A 17,468-nucleotide genomic window follows, 5' to 3' on the forward strand; every position below is an offset into this window, starting at 1 on the left:
GGACTCCCACTTTCTTGGAATTCCATGCGGTCTGCACACCCTGTTCTCCTGTTGTATCCTGGAGCCTCATTCCAGACAATGAGATGGGATGTAACTCTCAGCTGTGTTCCTCTCAGGTTCCAGGTCTTGTACTACCTGATGGCCAATGTTTGAAAATACATTTTTTTGCCATTGATACATGGCACTGACTGCTTCTCAGTAGGTTGAGATGTGCTAATTGTTTCTTTTACAGAGATTCATGAAGAAAACTTTGCAACTCTCAATGTCGGGCAGTTCCCCCACCCCAGCATGCAAGTTTACCAAATACATATCATGAAATATTGCAACCCTAGATGTAACTGGATAATTTTACCTCTTATCTTTCCAACTTCCTCTTCAATAAATTCTTCAAAACTTCAATGACAAGACTTTAGCCCTGAAATCTCAACAAACTAATGGTTGAATGTCCTGCTCAGCGTTTTTTTAATGAAACAGAAAATGTCAGCCAACAGGGACAGGTGTGGTGGCACACTTGTGCCAATCCATCACTTGGACAGCTTAGACAGGTGGGTCGGGAGTCTGAGGCTAACCACACCAAGGAAGTGTGCTCTGGGAAAGCCCGCAACACACAGCCAAGACCCTGTTTCAGAAAGCAAAAGCAAGCTCGGGATCCGGCTTGTTTTTTGAGTAGTGTTCAGTTTTCCTAGTCCCTCTACTACTTTATATTTTTAGAATGCAGTTTGGGTTTGTGGGTGAGATTCCACTAATTTTGAGAGACTCTCCTCTACTTTTGGTGTAGTGAACCTGTCCTTCCCAAACCAATAGGGTATTTTTGTTTTTCAGTTATTAGGGGAGGGAGAGTGAATGTGTACTCAGAATCACCAGTTTTTAGGTAGAGAAATATAAAAGGAATCACATACACTGCATCAGAAGTTGACTCAAAATTTCATCCGTTCAAATACGCCCGGAATTTGAGATTGTTTTCAGAAAAAAACCCATAAAGCATAGAAAGAACTTTCAACACAGGAATATACTGTATAATAGTTTTATTTTTCTCATTTACTATTTTTACATTTTATGCACAAATATTTTTATCTGAGTAAAAATAGAAAATAACTGTTTTATGTAAAATTACAAAAACACAAAGAAATACATAATTGTTATTATGAGAGTATAAGCGTCTTTATTTAAAGAGTAAAAATGTATGCAAAAATCCTCCTCCTTTTACAAAAGATTGCGAGTATTTTTTTTTCCTGGAAACTAATGAAATATTGAAGTATCCATATTTTTATATGCTTTAGGTCTAAAGACATTAAGCTGCTTTTGTAATTAAGAATTTTTAAACATTCTTGTGCTATTTCAAAGATACATAGTTCTTTATAAAAGTAGCAAAAATGATGAATGCAGAAAACAGCAGACCTCACCAAAAATATGTGGAGGCACAGCCCTTAAAAAGAAATATCATACTGGGGTATTACCGTTCATCCAGGGAAAAAACAATTAATTTTCCTAATTTGACACAGATTGATACCAAAATGAATGGAATCAATTGATGTATGTGAAGATCAACCACACATGGCAATTCTGTGTTATGTGTTTGATTTTTTCCAGTGCCAACACAAACTTTCAAGCTAGCAAGACAGTATGGAAGTTGGTCAAATATAAACTTCGCAAGAAAAAAGACAGCTTTAAGACAAAAGTGAACATTTCATTATTTTGTACTCAGTACAAAAGATGATCAACAATATGTCTGTTTTCCTTGAATATATCATTCTACAGGGGGAAAAAAAACAACTAAGCATGAATTATAGTTTCTTAACAGTTACGGTTAATAGGAAACTGTCACCTCAATAAGGGCAACAGAATATTTCATTTTTCCGTTGAGACATAGTACTGAAAATGCTTCTTAAATCAATTGGAAAAATGAGACATGTCAGCTGTAATGGTGCATAAAATGATGGTGAGATGGTGGGAGAAGTGAAAAATAAGGAGCATCTAAACACACTCCACAACTCTTCACACAACAAAGAACGAAACAAAAACTTCCCAAGGGGGAAAACAGTTTAACAAAAAAAGATAAAAAGCATCTGAAGAATGCTTAAAGGAGAAAAAAGTTTGTTTTTATTCCTTTCCTTCAAAACACATACAAGGAATTTGAGATATAAAATCTGTTGTCTTCTTTGCTAAAACATAATGTATCAAAAGAATTTCAAATCTAAAAGTCAAGATTCTTAAGCTCTTGAGATACCAGATTATACTTTAGTATTTTCTTTTAAAACAAGAAATGACTTATCAATTCCATATGACTTAAAGGGATGGTGCAAAACTTTGATAGCTGCTACTGTGACCAGATGTTAGGGGTTTCTATATACTGTTACATGTTGTAACATTCTATTTGAACATTCTTAAAGCCATGGTGCCCAAATGAGTGCTAATAATTCGTCAATCAGCTTTCTGTACTTATAAAAAGGTATAAATGAAAGATACAGATTTAATTTTTGTTAGGTATTTACTACAGAATCTTAACGGCCTTATACAGTATAAATGAAGTAACAGTGCAGTTTGAAATCCTGTAGCGAGTATTGAAAATGACTTAAAGTTACCAGATAAGGAAATCAGACCTGCCTTGTCTTCCCGTCCCTAAGATTCTGACTATCGTGCTCATTTAAGGCACCGCTTAGTGCTGGCAGTACCTGACCCCTCCTAATCAACAGTGAAAAGCAACTTCTAAAGCTGCTCTGGGGATGAATTTCAAAGGAAATGATAAGAGAGGTATAGAAAGGATTATCTTCGGAGTGGCCTTTCTGCTACAAAAGCTCTACCCAGTCTCACATTTGACTTGCACATGACATTGTAGAAACAATGAGAGACTTTTTTTTTTAAAGCTATCTCTGTTTAGTGTTAGTTTGTAGTAAGGAATTTCACATACAGATTATTTAACTAAAAGTAATTTAATAATTGTCCTTTTGAATATTTTTAAGCCTTCATATATATATGTGTATAGGTATGGTCAATTGGACATATAATAGATATTTGTACATACATATATGATTCAAAAGGAAAAAAATAAGGAAGGGGGAAGTTTTTCTTTAAAGAGAAGACTGCCAATAATGGAGACTAGGTTTCCCTCTCATAAACATTTAAAGTAACTTACTAACATCTTGAAAGGGTTACCTGACCTAAAATACTTAACTTATCAGAATACATGAGTGGTGCTACATGAGCTGGCTACAGAGTAATATATATTTTTTTAAAGGCATTATACCAAACTATACCAAATTTATTTTCTAGCTGAGGTATACTTCTTTTGGCTTTTATAATCTCTGACAGGAAAAACAGAGATAAATTCAGATTTTTTTTTTTTGCAATAGCTGTTTTATTAGAATGCCTCTCTCAAAATAACTTAAATTCTTGGTCTAACACAATGAATCATCTTCACAGAAAACCATCAGTAATGGCTTAAACTAGATTTAAACCTGGATCTCATTCTTCTTCAGCACTGCTCTTTTGCCAGTCAACTTATCATGCTTTTCTTGCAAATAGGTAAATTATTTTAATAACCTCATAATCTTAGTTTAGTAATTTGTTATTATTATAATTTTATCCTCTATGAACATCTTAACTCTGCTTGATTAGATGAAACAGGCATACATGCTTTAGCTTAGCGAGTCCATTTTCTGGTTCTATGTAAAGCAACATCTAAAGTAGCAGAGAAGGGAAACAGCAGTATTTAAAAAAACAGATAAGCCAGACTGTTTCCTGGAGACGCGTCACCTTTTTTATCTTCAGGTGCTACTGGCTATTTTTGGTAGGGCTAGGCATTAATACTGACCACTTTAGCTTTTCTGACTGTTAACCAACTATCCCACAAGGAACCTGCTTTCCCTGCAGATAGTTGTAGCGATCCTTTAACATATGCATTTTGTAAAATATATGCTCAAAGTAAAAAGATCCAAATTCACAAGAGTATGAAATATTTATAAAAAAAATCATGCATCGGATTGTACAATCTAGAAATAAAAGAAGATTCAAATTTAGTAATAAAGGTAAGAGCAACTGCTTGCTCTAAATATTTAAGAAAGACCTTAGTTTCCCAGAAAGTCCTGGGCCTTACTCAATTATCTTTTTCTGTTTGTAGAGAAGCAGTAGCCAGGGCTACAGCTGTGACTGGCTGAGCAATTCCATGGAGCTGCATCTTTGCAAGTTTCTTCTGTTCACATTCTGTGACCAATCGGTTCAGTTCTGCTGCACTGTATCCAATAAGAGTCTTCAAGTCACAGACAAACTTGTATACAAATCTCTTGCCTTGAACTTTACAAATCATATCCCCATCATAATAATACCTTTTAAAAGAGAAAATCACATTAGGACTATATAAAAATAACAAATTTGGATGTCTTACAGTTCAGACTATTCCATAAGCAGAAGCTTAATTAAGAACTGCACCCAGAACAACAGCAGTTAACACTGCAGTTACAGTGAATATTTGATGTTATCATCTAAGGAAACTCTCAAAATATTACTCACTAAAATTTCAATGATCAATACTCCAAAACCTGTATATTAAATTTTTAAAACAACTTTCAACAACTATGATACAACACTGACATGAAAACAAACACAATTATTAAACAAAACAAGAAAAAAATAAAAACTTTGGGAGTAGCAGTAAAATTTACAAGAGCTTTTAAGTCAGAAAGGTGAGTCTCAAAGCTTAGTGCATCTAGACTTATTACCACCTCTGTGACCACAGGAAAGGGGCATTTCCTCTAAGCTTTTATATATAAACATTATATAAAGTGCTCAGCACAGTGACAGGTATAGTTAGTGCTCTATGAAACATAAGCTGTTAATAAGAATCTAGATTTAAAAAAATAAATAAATATTCTATGATACCCGCTTCTCTCTTATGTAAAATCCACTATGATGTAGTATAACTTCATCTTTATCACTGTACTATATAAAAGAGTTCCAAAATTTCAAAGAAATTATAAAAACACAGTAGGGGTTTCAAATGAAATAAAGGATTTGAAGAAACACAGGCTAGAAGAACACAAAAAAAAGGACATTACAAAGAAACCCAGTAAGTTTCTAAATCTACAGAAGCAGATTTGAGGAAATTTCTACAGTGGTCTAGTTTACTGCTGTTTCCTATACATATGGAACCCAGTGGACATATATTTACTTTGAAAAACAGATGCTTACTTATGCACAGATGATTCCAACAATGGGGCAGTAAAAAAGGTAAGCCAAACTCTTTTCATGACTAGTAGTTTATGAAACCTTCATTTTAAAATTGCAATGCCAAATGACCAATAAATAAATAAAAATTACAAATAGAATTATTTGTAAAAACTACCTGTGATAGAAACTAACAGCAGGATTTATTCTTCAAGTCATTCAGCTTAGCTAAGAATCCATTAATGAAAAAAGTGACATACATTCAGGAAATTATATATGTTCTCCAATTCCAGAACAGACATACAACAGTTACAACTGGTTTCGCAGCAGAGATAGGAACAGGTATGAACACAGTCTTGTGTTTTCTTTTCTATCAATTAGAATTTCAATCTCAGAGTACAAACCATCAAATTGTTATTCAGTTTAAAACTCTGTAATAATTTCAACTTCTTAAGAAAATCACTACATTAATACATAGCCTGTAATAAATAGACACCCAGGGAAAAAGGAATATAGTGAAGAAAAATAGTGAAGGAAAAGGATTTTGGCTTTTGTCTTATTCCCAGTACTGGAGTTTGAACTCAGTGACTCTTGCAGTGGCTAGGCTGGCAAGGCTGCACAGCCAGACTTCAAGGCATCCTTCACTAGCTAGTTTTTGAAGTGTGCGTCTGAGTGGTTTCGCCTGCTTTGAGCACATCCGCCTACATTAAGGCTTTCTTTCTGTTGTTTTGAGAGGACTTGTAATGCAAATACTCTGCATCAACTGCCTAAAATGGCTGCTCTAATACTGATTATGCAGAGAAGATCTTTGGTTAGTTGCTAAAGTGTTTAAGACTGATAAATGCTAAGCAGAATGAGAACTAAGCATTTTAGTTATTTTTGTGCTGGTATCAGGGCTTGAACTCAGGACATCATGACCTTGCTCAGGTTTTTCCAATCAAGACTGGCACTCTGAGCCACACTTCTAGTCTAACCTTTTGTTGGTTAACTGTAGATAAGAGTCTCGATGGGCTGGGGATATGGCCTAGTGGCCATATACAGGAGGCCTGGGTTCAATTCCCCAGCACCACATATACAGCAAACGGCCAGAAGTGGCGCTGTGGCTCAAGTGGCAGAGTGCTAGCCTTGAGCGGGAAGAAGCCAGGGACAGTGCTCAGGCCCTGAGTCCAAGCCCCAGGACTGGCAAAAAAAAAAGTCTCGAGAACTTTTCTGCCCTATCTTCAGGTCATGATCCTTAAATCTCTCTCTCCTAAATAGTTGGGATTATTAGTATGAGCCACTGTCATCTGCTCATAAGTGCTCATATGTGCTCCTAAGTGAGCAAAAGAAAAATAATTATGGTTAACTATGTAATGGCCACAATCTTTTAACAATGAATACCAATATGATCAAAATCTCTGTATTATTATATTAGGATAAGAGAATGGAGTGTGTTTTTATAGTGAATAGAGCTAAGTCATAATCTCTCAGTGTAAATTCCATAGGAAATGGCAGGTGATATATGAAACAATCAAAGTATATTATTTACAAATACAGAGGTAAATTACAGAACTATATTGTATTCACTCTAAAAACTTATACATAATCTTATGACATCCTTATTCTCCTCCCTCTCAGACACAGTGTATTTCCATTTTGTATTAAGTATAATTTCTGATAGTAAGTTACGTAAAAAACATTCATACTGCGTATGGAAAATTGCAAATGATTTAATTCAATTTCTTATTGGCTATTCAGAGTTTCACAGATATAAGAAAAGTAATCAATTTTGTAATTGAAAAGCAATCAATTTTGACTGCAAAAACAGAAAATGATATTGACAATGCCAAAATTTATACTAACTCAAGTTAACTGCACAAATGACATCACCATTATCTGGTATGCAAGTAAATAAAAAGTTCAAAAGTGAAGCATGTTGATTTTGAACAAGGTGTTCTACACTTAAATCTAATAAAATAATCATCAAATCATCTTTTTAAAAGGCTGTATAATCTTAAAGATTACTAGTAAGATTTTCTTTAAACGGTATTTTCAAACATAACACATATAACTTTTAGCCTTTTTAAAAACATAAACAAACATTTTAACATTATATAACAATGTTTACATGTAGAATAATAAGCTATGTTTTAGAAAGGATGGACATCAGGAAAAAGGAGGAAGAAATGGTTACCTTAATGCACGACTGAGCTTTTCATAGTTCATTGTAGGCTTATTTTTACGTTGTCCCCATTTCTGTGCAACCAGTTCAGGTTGATTTAGCTTAAACTCGCCTTCATCGCCAACCCAAGAAATACAGTCTCGAGCATCCTTATCAGTAAGAAGTTCCAACAAAAACTGCCACAGTTGGATCTGACCATTGTTCCCTAAATTAAAGAAAGAAACAATTACTAGCCAACACTTATAAATTAACACAAGGCAAAGCAACACACGGAAATCCTGGTATTGAACTCAGCAACGGCAAAAACCAAATTTCTGTTTTTATAAGTACTGCTTAAATACAGCCAGAAAAACAATTCATATTCACATATTCACATTTTATACAATGAGTAAAATGACAAAGCATACGTGATTGGAAAATTTTTATAAATACAAGTTAATGAAAAGATACCTGTTCTATTCCCAGGTGAGCTTCTATCTTCTCCTGAAATTCTTGGAGCTCTTTGTACTTTAGCCGCCTTTGTACTACTATTTATAACTTTAATGGTAGTTGGTGTAGCAGATTGCACTGATGCTGGAATAATTTGCACAGCTACATGAAAAGACAGGGAGAATGATTTTTTTCCCCTAATACAAAGTGAAAAAGTTCTTAAAAGGCATATCAATTTAACTGTTCCTCTAATTACATCAATAATAGACTATATTGTAAGACAGCATCACAACAGTTTTGAATAAAAATGTCTCCATTCCTGACAATAAAGTATAATGTTTATGTTGTGGTTTGTGAATGCTAGCTTAGTGAAAAATAATTTCCTGTTGATGTAATAATACAGTGCACACATACTGGACAAATACAGTACCAACACATTTGTTCATATAAATGGTTTAAGAATTGTTTAATTCTTGTGGGTTTTTTTTTTGTCTTGTTTTTTAGTGGGACTGGAGTTAGAACTCAGGGCCTCACACTAGCTCAGCTGGCACTTTACCACTTGAACCATGACTCTAGCTTGGCTTTGTTTTGAAAGTAGGTCCTGGTGAACTTTTCTGCCAGAGTAGGCCTCAAATCCTGGTCTGCCTGCTCTCAGCTTCCTGAGAGCCACTAGCACCCAGCAATTAAATTCCACTACTGAGAATAGGAACTGACACAATCACTTTGAGTTCGGCACTATCTACTAATGTTGAAAGGGTAGACACCCTATGATGCTGTACTCACTCAATGATAATCATGGGACTTAAAGAACCACTGCTTAGCAGTAGTTGAGTATAAAAACAAACCGCTGGTTCTTCTACAGGTTAAACAAAACAAAGCAAGCCATGAAAAGTTATACTCATTACCATTGTACCCCAAAGCTTTAAACATGTACAAAATAATGCTATAAGATGTTTATGGCTACACAGTTGGATGAAATACAAAATATACAGAGAGCATATATCAAGTTGAGAATAGTCAGTTCCCCATTCAGAAAGAGTCCAATAGGATTGACATAGAGAACCTGAAATAAGTGTTCTTTCTTTGGTTTGTCAGCGGTGGGGCTTGAACTCTGGGCCTGGGTTCTGTCCCTGAGCTAATGGCTCTAACACTTGAGCTACAGTGCCACTTTCAGTTTTCTGGTGGTTAATTGGACTTACAGTCTCATGGTGAAATATGATCCTCAGAGCTCAGCTTCCTGAGTAGCTAGATTATAGGTGTGAGTGCCCAGCGCCCAGCTAGTTTTATTTCTTATGATATACAATATAGTAGTCTTAATACTTTCATTGTATATGTAAAATCTTTCATTCATACTTTTTATAGTTTATAGTATCAAATAAAAACATGTCTTCTTAATCTTATAAGCAAGTATTATAGCAATGAAAACTCACGTTGATCAATTGTAACTATTTCATTCATCTGTTGTTCCTGGCTTGCCAATACATCTGAAGAACACACAAAAGATAGCTTTTATTTAAAACCAGAATTACAACCAGTGAAGTAGCTTAATTAATATGGTCATTTTAGAAAAACCACAAAATTAAAGAAAACAAAAACAAAATTATTAAAATGAAACTTACTGGGATAAAATCTTTGAGAAATACATGACGGTTACTTTGTAAGGCAAAGATGCCTTTAAGAGATGTAACATAGAAAAAAAACTCTTCCTCTAGTGTTCAGAAATTATTTCAAAGCACCATGGTTTTCTAAATATAAACATCTGTACCTATGTCTATTATCTAATCTACATGAAGCCCTGATCAGATCAAAGAGACATTACACACCAGAATATTTACAAACATATTACTCACAAAAGACTTCCTCTGAATTGTTAAAACATCCATTTTTGCGTGGGGAGTTGTATGTGTGTGTGCATGCTTGTACTAGGGGACTTGAACTTAGGGTCTGGGCCCTTAGCTTTCTCACTCAGGACAGTGATCTAGCATTTGAGCCACAGTTCTACTTCTTGTTTTTAGATGGTTAATGGGAAATCAAAGTCTCACAGACTTTGTTGCTTGAGATGGCTTTGAACTGCCATCCTTAGCTCTCAAAGCTCAACCTCCAGAATATTACAGGTCTGAGCCATTCTCACCTGGCTATAGAATCCACTTTTAAACAAAGCTGCTTAATTTTGCAACTTTGCTATTGCTTGAAGATAGCTACAGATCTAATAAAACTTTAAATGTTACAATTAAGCTAAGTAAATTTCTATGTCTCTAAACACGACTCTCAATTTAAGATTTATACTGTATAATGTCTTCATGTAACACTTCACAGAACCATTTATTATTCATGTTACTTTCTCACCCTCAACACTGTTTTTTACCTGTGAAACCACAATTACACATCATTGCTGCCTAATATTTCAGCTTATTTAGTAGCTAATTATAAACTACATTCAGATCTTAACTCTATGATTTTGATAAATTATTTTACATCTCTAAATATTAATTTCATGTCTAAATGAGATGCCAACAACTACCACCTGAAAAGAATTAAAAGAAAACATTTCTAAAATGTACAAAATTAACTTAGTAGGCTGAAGTTGTTAACTATCTTATTTGGACCTTGGGTTCTGAGTAACCTACCCCAAAAATGTTGTCTCCCTTTAAGAATCATCCGTACCTTAGGTTCATCATAGATTTTCATCAGAATTTTCAACATACACCAGAGAATTCTACTGAAACGGTTCCATTTATCACTAAATAAATGGAGGTCCCCTAGCCTCAAAAGAGATAAGCGAGAAGGTAAGCATCACAAGAAGGACCAACTCATAAATCAGCTTCTAAATCCCGATTCTCAGACTTGAGTTTGGTGTAGTTCCTGGAGAACTCTCCAGATAGAATGGAGAACTCTCCAAATAGAAAAGGAGGGCATGGGAACAGAGGAAAATTTAGTTCAAGAAAACGTAGGCACTCTGATTATCACATTTCCCCAGAAGCCACCAAATACTGGCCATGCACAAAGAAAGGAGAGTCCTCAGAAGCAAAGTCCTGAAAAAAAACACTAGGCACTGAAGGTGTAAAGCAATTCTTTTTTCTTAAAGAATACCATCAACAAACTGAGTCCTATGCCTTTAGTGACAGAAGACAGACCTTCACATTAAGAAGCTTAGTTTATAACTGGGAGTACTGGAACATTTCCTAATATTCCTTTCAAGTAAAGAACAAAGTGGATAAAATGTCAACATAAAGGGAAGCAATGCAGGTGGTAGCTCAAGTGGGTATTGGAAAAGTTTGTCTGCAAATAAAGCTCTCTTCAGCGCTGCTTCTTGATAGATCACTGAGGATGAATATACTGAGGCTAGGTTAATAACAGTTTTGTACCAGGAATTAGTGTCTTTCAGATATAGCTTGCAGATTTCGCTCTATAAAAGGGACAGAGTACTAGACTGCCCAAATAACCCCATTCGGAGATAGGGGGCTGAACTGAGTCTTACATTCTCAAGTCAAATAAGACTTCCCCTCAGGGCAGGGCAAAGAAACACAGCTAGACAAGCAAGAAATTTTATGGGTGCTTATCTAGGATAAACACCTTGTGGGGCTTCGCTGCTTTTGAAAACAAAGCAGCAATTGCAGAACAGAGTTTTTCTCTGGGATTCGCGCTCCACTACATGGAAAACAGGAAGATAGAGAAGAATCTTTGGCCTGACTAAGGAAAGTGTATGAATGAGTGCACTTTATAGTTTGAGAAGCATTAGTAGAACCAGAAAGAGACACAATGAAGAGTTAAAGTAGGAATTTGGGGAAAACTAGGCTCTCACCATTCTTGGTGTATCCTTGAGAATTCCTACTAGAAATTTTTCTAGTAAAATGAGATTCAAATCAAGAACCCGAAACCATCCATAATGCACCTTATTCAACTGAAATACCCTGCAGAAAACATGTGAAACCAATGAAAAAATTTCAAATGAGACATCTGAGTTATCTGTAAGAACTGAAACTGGAAATCAATTCTAAGTATGATTCTTTTCTTGTCTTTTTTGCTCATAACAGAGTTAGAACTCTGGGCTTGTTGGATCTACTAACACTCTACCACTTGAGAAACACCTCCAGACTAGAATTTTGCTGGTTATTTTGGAAATGGGGTCTCAAAGACTTTTTTTTTCTGCCTGGGCTGGCTTCAAGCCAGCTGTCTGAGTAGCTAGGATTACAGAAGGGCCCACGTCCAACTTTGTAGTCAGCCTTTTCATGAGTTTTATATAAAGGCTTCTAAAAAGAGTCCACAGAAGAGCACAACTATGGCTAAGTGCTACAGAAAGACTGTTAGCAAAACTCTTACATTCAAAAGCAATGACAGTATGTTGGGTAAAAACATTAAATTACTGTGAAAGATTCTTCCACCACAGCTCTCCCTCTCTGGGTGTACAGTTTAACAAAATATAAATGGACCTTTACACTATCATTCATAACTGCTACAAAAGTATGTTCAGTCTTAACTATGAACTATAGGGATCAGGCTAGCATGTCTATAAAATATTTCTACATGTCAGTGCTAAGGAAATGGTTTGTAGTTGTTTAGTCACTAAAATTTAAGATAAAGTTCAAACAATTTACATTTATTTCAACATTTTGGCAGCCAAGCTCTTCTAATTTTTTCTACAAGGTCACTTCATCATATTGTCTGTCACAAGTTACAAGTGGAAAGACTTATAACCAGTAGGTTCCAATTAAAAATTGTGGGCAGAGACTTAAGCTTCTTTCGCTTAAAACCCTATGGAAGGGGCTGGGAATATGGCCTAGAGGCAAGAGTGCTTGCCTTGTATACATGAAGCCCTGGGTTCGATTCCCCAGCACTACATATATAGAAAACAGCTAGAAGTGGCGCTGTGGCTCAAGTGGCAGAGTGCTAGCCTTGAGCAAAAAGAAGCCAGGGACAGTGCTCAGGCCCTGAGTCCAAGCCCAGGACTGGCAAAAAAACAAACAAACAAAAAAAACACCTATGGAAGTCATTTGTGAAAAATGATCTCAATGTTCTAGAAGAGCAATAAATGGTAGAACTGCCTGATGACACAGCAAAGCATGGAATATATGAAAAGGCCACAAATAGACCATAGCATCTGATTTAAGCACTTGATTCTAGCTAGTCTTGGTATTGTACACATGTAATCCCAGCTACTGCAGTGTGAGCCGGGAGGATGATGAGTTTGAGGACACCCTGAACAACACACAGCAAGACACATTTCAAATTTAAAAAAGAACTTGGGAGTCTAGTACAAATTTGGGTTAGAATCCCTTCTCTATCACTCAGTTCTGTCATTCTGTGGAGATCTTGAAGCTTTAGTTCCCTACATAAAAACAGGCAAAGTTATGATGTGTGGATTACAGGAACTAATGAGGTAATACAGCGTTCTCAGCACTGCCTTATATAGTAAATTATTATTGGTTAACTGATTACTAACTGCTTGTTATTACTTTTGGCAATGAACTAGAAGATAAAGTTGTAAAGAAATAAAATTATTCTTAAATTACAATGAAAATAGATAACTAATTTTATACATTTTCGAAGTAGCTCCAGATGACTCCAAAGAATTTCTCCCCGAGGAACCCGCTGAAAAAAATCTTCTTGGCTGAGACTACATAATTCTCTTCCCGAAATGTTGAGTGTGGTGAGGTCTATATCAGTCATGCTGAACTCCTTCATTACCCAAACCACCCAATGCAGGACTTGGTCTGTGGACCACTGAATAGGATCTAGAAAGAAAAATATTACCTTTAGCCTAGGTCCATGTTAGATATTGTACTTACATTTAACTTGTCAATACATAGGTACACATATAAAACCCACAGAGAATTGTACTCACTGCCTTTCATATGAATCTGTAACCCCTCTCTGTACCACAGGTTGACAATAAAGAAAAAAAAATTTTTTAAACCTACACAGTTTTTTCCTCAAGTGAAGTGAATTCATAAGTAATGTTTTTATAATACATTTTTCCCTCATCTCCTTTTCAATTTCTCAGACTAAATTTTTGATGGAGTCAGTTGATTCTATACTTGGTGTGGAATTTTATCAAGAAAAACAAATAATAAAATGGTTCTTCAAGGGGCAAATTGAAAGAATTATATAACCATCTTGGAGCTACTAGAGTAAACATCCCACTCAAAATATTATTTTGTAGGAGTGTCTGATTAGGTACATTGAAAAAACTGTAATAGGAATCTAGGAAGCTAAGCTTGCTCTCAGAAATTTTGAACAATGTACTTTTTTTCCTTTTCTTTCTACAAAAGCCTAGTTGCTCCTACACTTACTTGTATGGTGGCACTTATAAGCTAATTTACTTACTACCTAGGTTATTCAGCTGTCTCTACAAGATATCTGCCTTAACTGTAAGGACTGTGACTTGAAAACTACCTTCAGAGTCCCTCACAGTGCCTTGTACATACATCTCATAAATTTACAAAAAGGCATACCCAAATAATTTCATTTGCCCATCATTCATTAGTATTTAATTGAATTTAAAATTTTAATTGAAACAGATGGCTAGCTATATAAATATTACCTCACTATTTTCCTAGCACCCATATGAACACAGTATTTATGTATATTTAATAAATTCTAATTAAAACAGCTTTAAGATGATGATTGTTCACATAGAAGTTATATATCCAATAAATGAATGTGACTTAATAAAAAAATAAGTTAAAAAATAACAGGTACTTATGTAGTGACACTTTATGTAGTAAAAGTAAATTAAATATATCAATACAGGGTAATAGTCATAGGATTTTTTTTTTACTAAATGTTTCCACAAAGGATGAATGGAAGAAGCATTCTACAAAGATGGCAGTAAAATTTCGTACAGAGGAAGAAAAGCACAACTAAATAGCAAAATAATAACAATAAAAATCATGTGTGTTTGTAACAAAACTAGGAGAGACAAGATATACTCACAGACTCCACAATATACTGGGTGAAAACAAAATAGTAAAAGCTTTAAGACAATGGATATAGGACTTACACCTGTAATCCTAGCTACTCAGGAGGTCAGTGTAGATGGACCCAAACTTTGAGGCCAGTGTGGGCAACATAAAATAACACACACACACACAAAGTACAAGACTTCTATCTCTGTGCAGAAGAATGGCAAAGGACATCTGATCTAGTCTAAGCATATTTTAAAAACCACGAATACAGCCAAGGAAAGTAGCCACTGAAAGCATGAGATCAAACAAACAAACAAAAAAGCTAAAAAATAGTTTTCCTCAAACCAACAGCAGTCCAGTATAAGAGAATGGATATTAGACATAAGTAGGAAAAACAAAAATAAAAGAAAAAAGCTAACAAACCCCACCCCCACATTCAGAAAAAAAAAAGATCAGTTCTCTAGTACTAACCTGAAAACATGAGAATGGTTTAAGTTAGAAAATCTATCTTGAAGCCTCCTTTAAGAATCTAAAAGCTCAAAATGGAGAGATAATTAAGATTAAATAAGCCAGGAAAATATATTAACCTATTTGTTTTCATAAATAGTATCAGGACTTCTGGTTTGTCAAACTGGTAGGCTATATATGAAGATGCTAGTGAAATGAATACAAAAAGTTATTAAAAGATAAAATTATAAGAGACCATGCATGCATGCATGAAGTGATAGACACAGGTAGGAGATTTCAATTAGCTTTCTGAAAATAGCAAAGAGATGATAAATTTAATAAAGGAGAAACTGACTGGATTTATCTGCCCAGGGAATACCAATAAGAAGTGATAGAATTCTTCCCTGTAGATAGAACCCCTTGCTTTGACAGTGGTGATTTCAGACAGAAGTTTAAATATAAAAATGAAAGGATTACAAAGTGAACTAATTCAGCAGTGAGACTCCCTAGACACTATGTTGGAAATGAACTATACAACTTGGGGGACAGGAAGGTTGGGAGGGAAAAAAACTGGAAGAAAATGAGGGGAGGGGTAACACTGTTCCAAAAGAAATGTACTTATTACCTGACATATGTAACTATAACCCCTCTGGACGTCACTTTTTTTTTTTTTTAACAGGTGGGTTTTTTGTTTGTTTTTGTTTTTGCCAGTTCTGGGGCTTGAACTCGGGGCCTGAGCACTGTCCCTGGTTTCTTTTTGTTCAAGGCTAGCTCTCTACCACTTAAACCACAGAGCCACTTTCAGCTTTTTGTTTGTGGTGTTGGGGAATAGAACCCAGGGCTTCATGCATGGCAGGCAAGCACTTTACCGCTAAGACACATTCCCAGCTCTGTACCTTGTCTTTACAATTAAAAAAAAATTCCTATGAAAAAATTGAAAGGATTTCTTTAAAGTGATATGGTTATTCATTTAAATTATATTATAGTAAATACATATATAATAAAACATGAGAGAAAAAGATTCATACCATCACCAAACCAAAATAAAAGCAAGACAGAAAGAGTAAATAAGAAGGGGAGGGGGGAAGAAAATAAATATACCTAAAAACTAGAATCAATATTCCCATGACTGGCAATCCATCACTTGAGCCACAATACAAGCCCAGCTTTTTGCTGATTAATAACTAGAGATAATAGAGTCTCACAGACCTTCCTGTCCAGGTTGGCTTTGAACCATGATCCTCCAGCTCTTAGCCTCCTGAGTATCCAGGATTATAAGTGTGAACTACTGGTGCTTGGCTACCAGTTTGATTCTTAGCAATTATTCAAACAGAAAGAATATTAAAAATAACCTGAGCAATGATATCTTTTCATTATTTTTATTTAATACAGAGCAAGTAGTTTGACTTTGATTTTACTTTTAGTTAAGATGTGTGTGTGTGTGTGTATCACTGAGGCTTGAGTCAGGACCTCGCACTCGCAGATTTGCTTGCTTGGCTGGAGCTCTACCATTTGAACCATGCCTCTAGCTCTTGTAATCAATTTTAGCACTTCGTATAGCCTCTTTATTTGACCAGACTATACACCACTATATATTTATTAACAGTAATTTCATCCTCAGTCTGATGTTTGAGATAAAACACTGAGAAAAATTAGCAAGAAAACACACTAGATCTAGTTATATATTATATATGTATGCATGTATCCATGTACTTACATGAGTCTTATATCTATATATTATATATATACATATATATCCTGATGACAAAAGGCAGTAGGAAGAAAATCTCATGTGCATTATGTGCATATACTTATATATATGAATACACACAAAATATATACATGTACATATACATGTATATACAGTTAAATACATATGTATATATGTATATAGTTATTTGTATTTGTATCTCCACACATAAATGAAATGGCTTGAAATGGCTCTATACTGCTGCCAAGATATAAGACTGCATGTGAAATGAATTTTAGAAGATTTTCAACCGTGGATCAATGTTTCAAACAAACTAAAAGTAGAAGACTAGAATTAATCGTATTTCAATATTGCTCAAAGTTAAGAAATCAGTCAAGGAATGATGTATGCAAAGAGAAACATAAAATAGTAATCACATGTAAATCTTTCTGGCAAGTAACGATTTCATAACCAAAACAACAAATCAATAACAAATTTCAAGTGTTTTACAATGAGCTTTTTCTTAAGTAAATAATACAACTGGTAGGAACTTGGAGTCAAAGTTATAATCTTGCTACTTACAATTTACTTTTATTTATTACTTTCTATAAATGATTCTACTACTAGGAAGTTCTTATGAAAAATACAGCAGTGCAATCTCTGTAAGACACTGCTT

General features: G+C 34.8%; 1 protein-coding gene across 6 annotated transcripts in view; it reads right to left on the bottom strand.

Moving 5' to 3' along the window:
- Positions 1-1,136: 1,136 nt before the first annotated feature.
- Gabpa (GA binding protein transcription factor subunit alpha) overlaps positions 1,137-17,468 on the bottom strand; it is a 32,301-nt gene continuing 15,969 nt past the window's right edge. For 5 of the 6 annotated variants that reach the window (XM_048346374.1, XM_048346377.1, XM_048346373.1 and 2 more), the window contains exons 6-10: positions 13,288-13,482; positions 9,181-9,234; positions 7,772-7,912; positions 7,334-7,526; positions 1,137-4,322 (exon numbers count right to left, since the gene is read on the bottom strand). In XM_048346374.1, the coding sequence (XP_048202331.1) occupies positions 4,094-4,322; positions 7,334-7,526; positions 7,772-7,912; positions 9,181-9,234; positions 13,288-13,482 (812 nt within the window). In that variant the 3' untranslated portion in view covers positions 1,137-4,093. The remainder of the gene's footprint in view (positions 4,323-7,333; positions 7,527-7,771; positions 7,913-9,180; positions 9,235-13,287; positions 13,483-17,468) is intronic. The other variant, XM_048346378.1, reaches the window with a different exon arrangement.

Source organism: Perognathus longimembris, chromosome 5, assembly GCF_023159225.1.
Source record: "Perognathus longimembris pacificus isolate PPM17 chromosome 5, ASM2315922v1, whole genome shotgun sequence".
In the NCBI taxonomy this organism is placed as follows: Eukaryota; Metazoa; Chordata; class Mammalia; order Rodentia; family Heteromyidae; genus Perognathus; species Perognathus longimembris.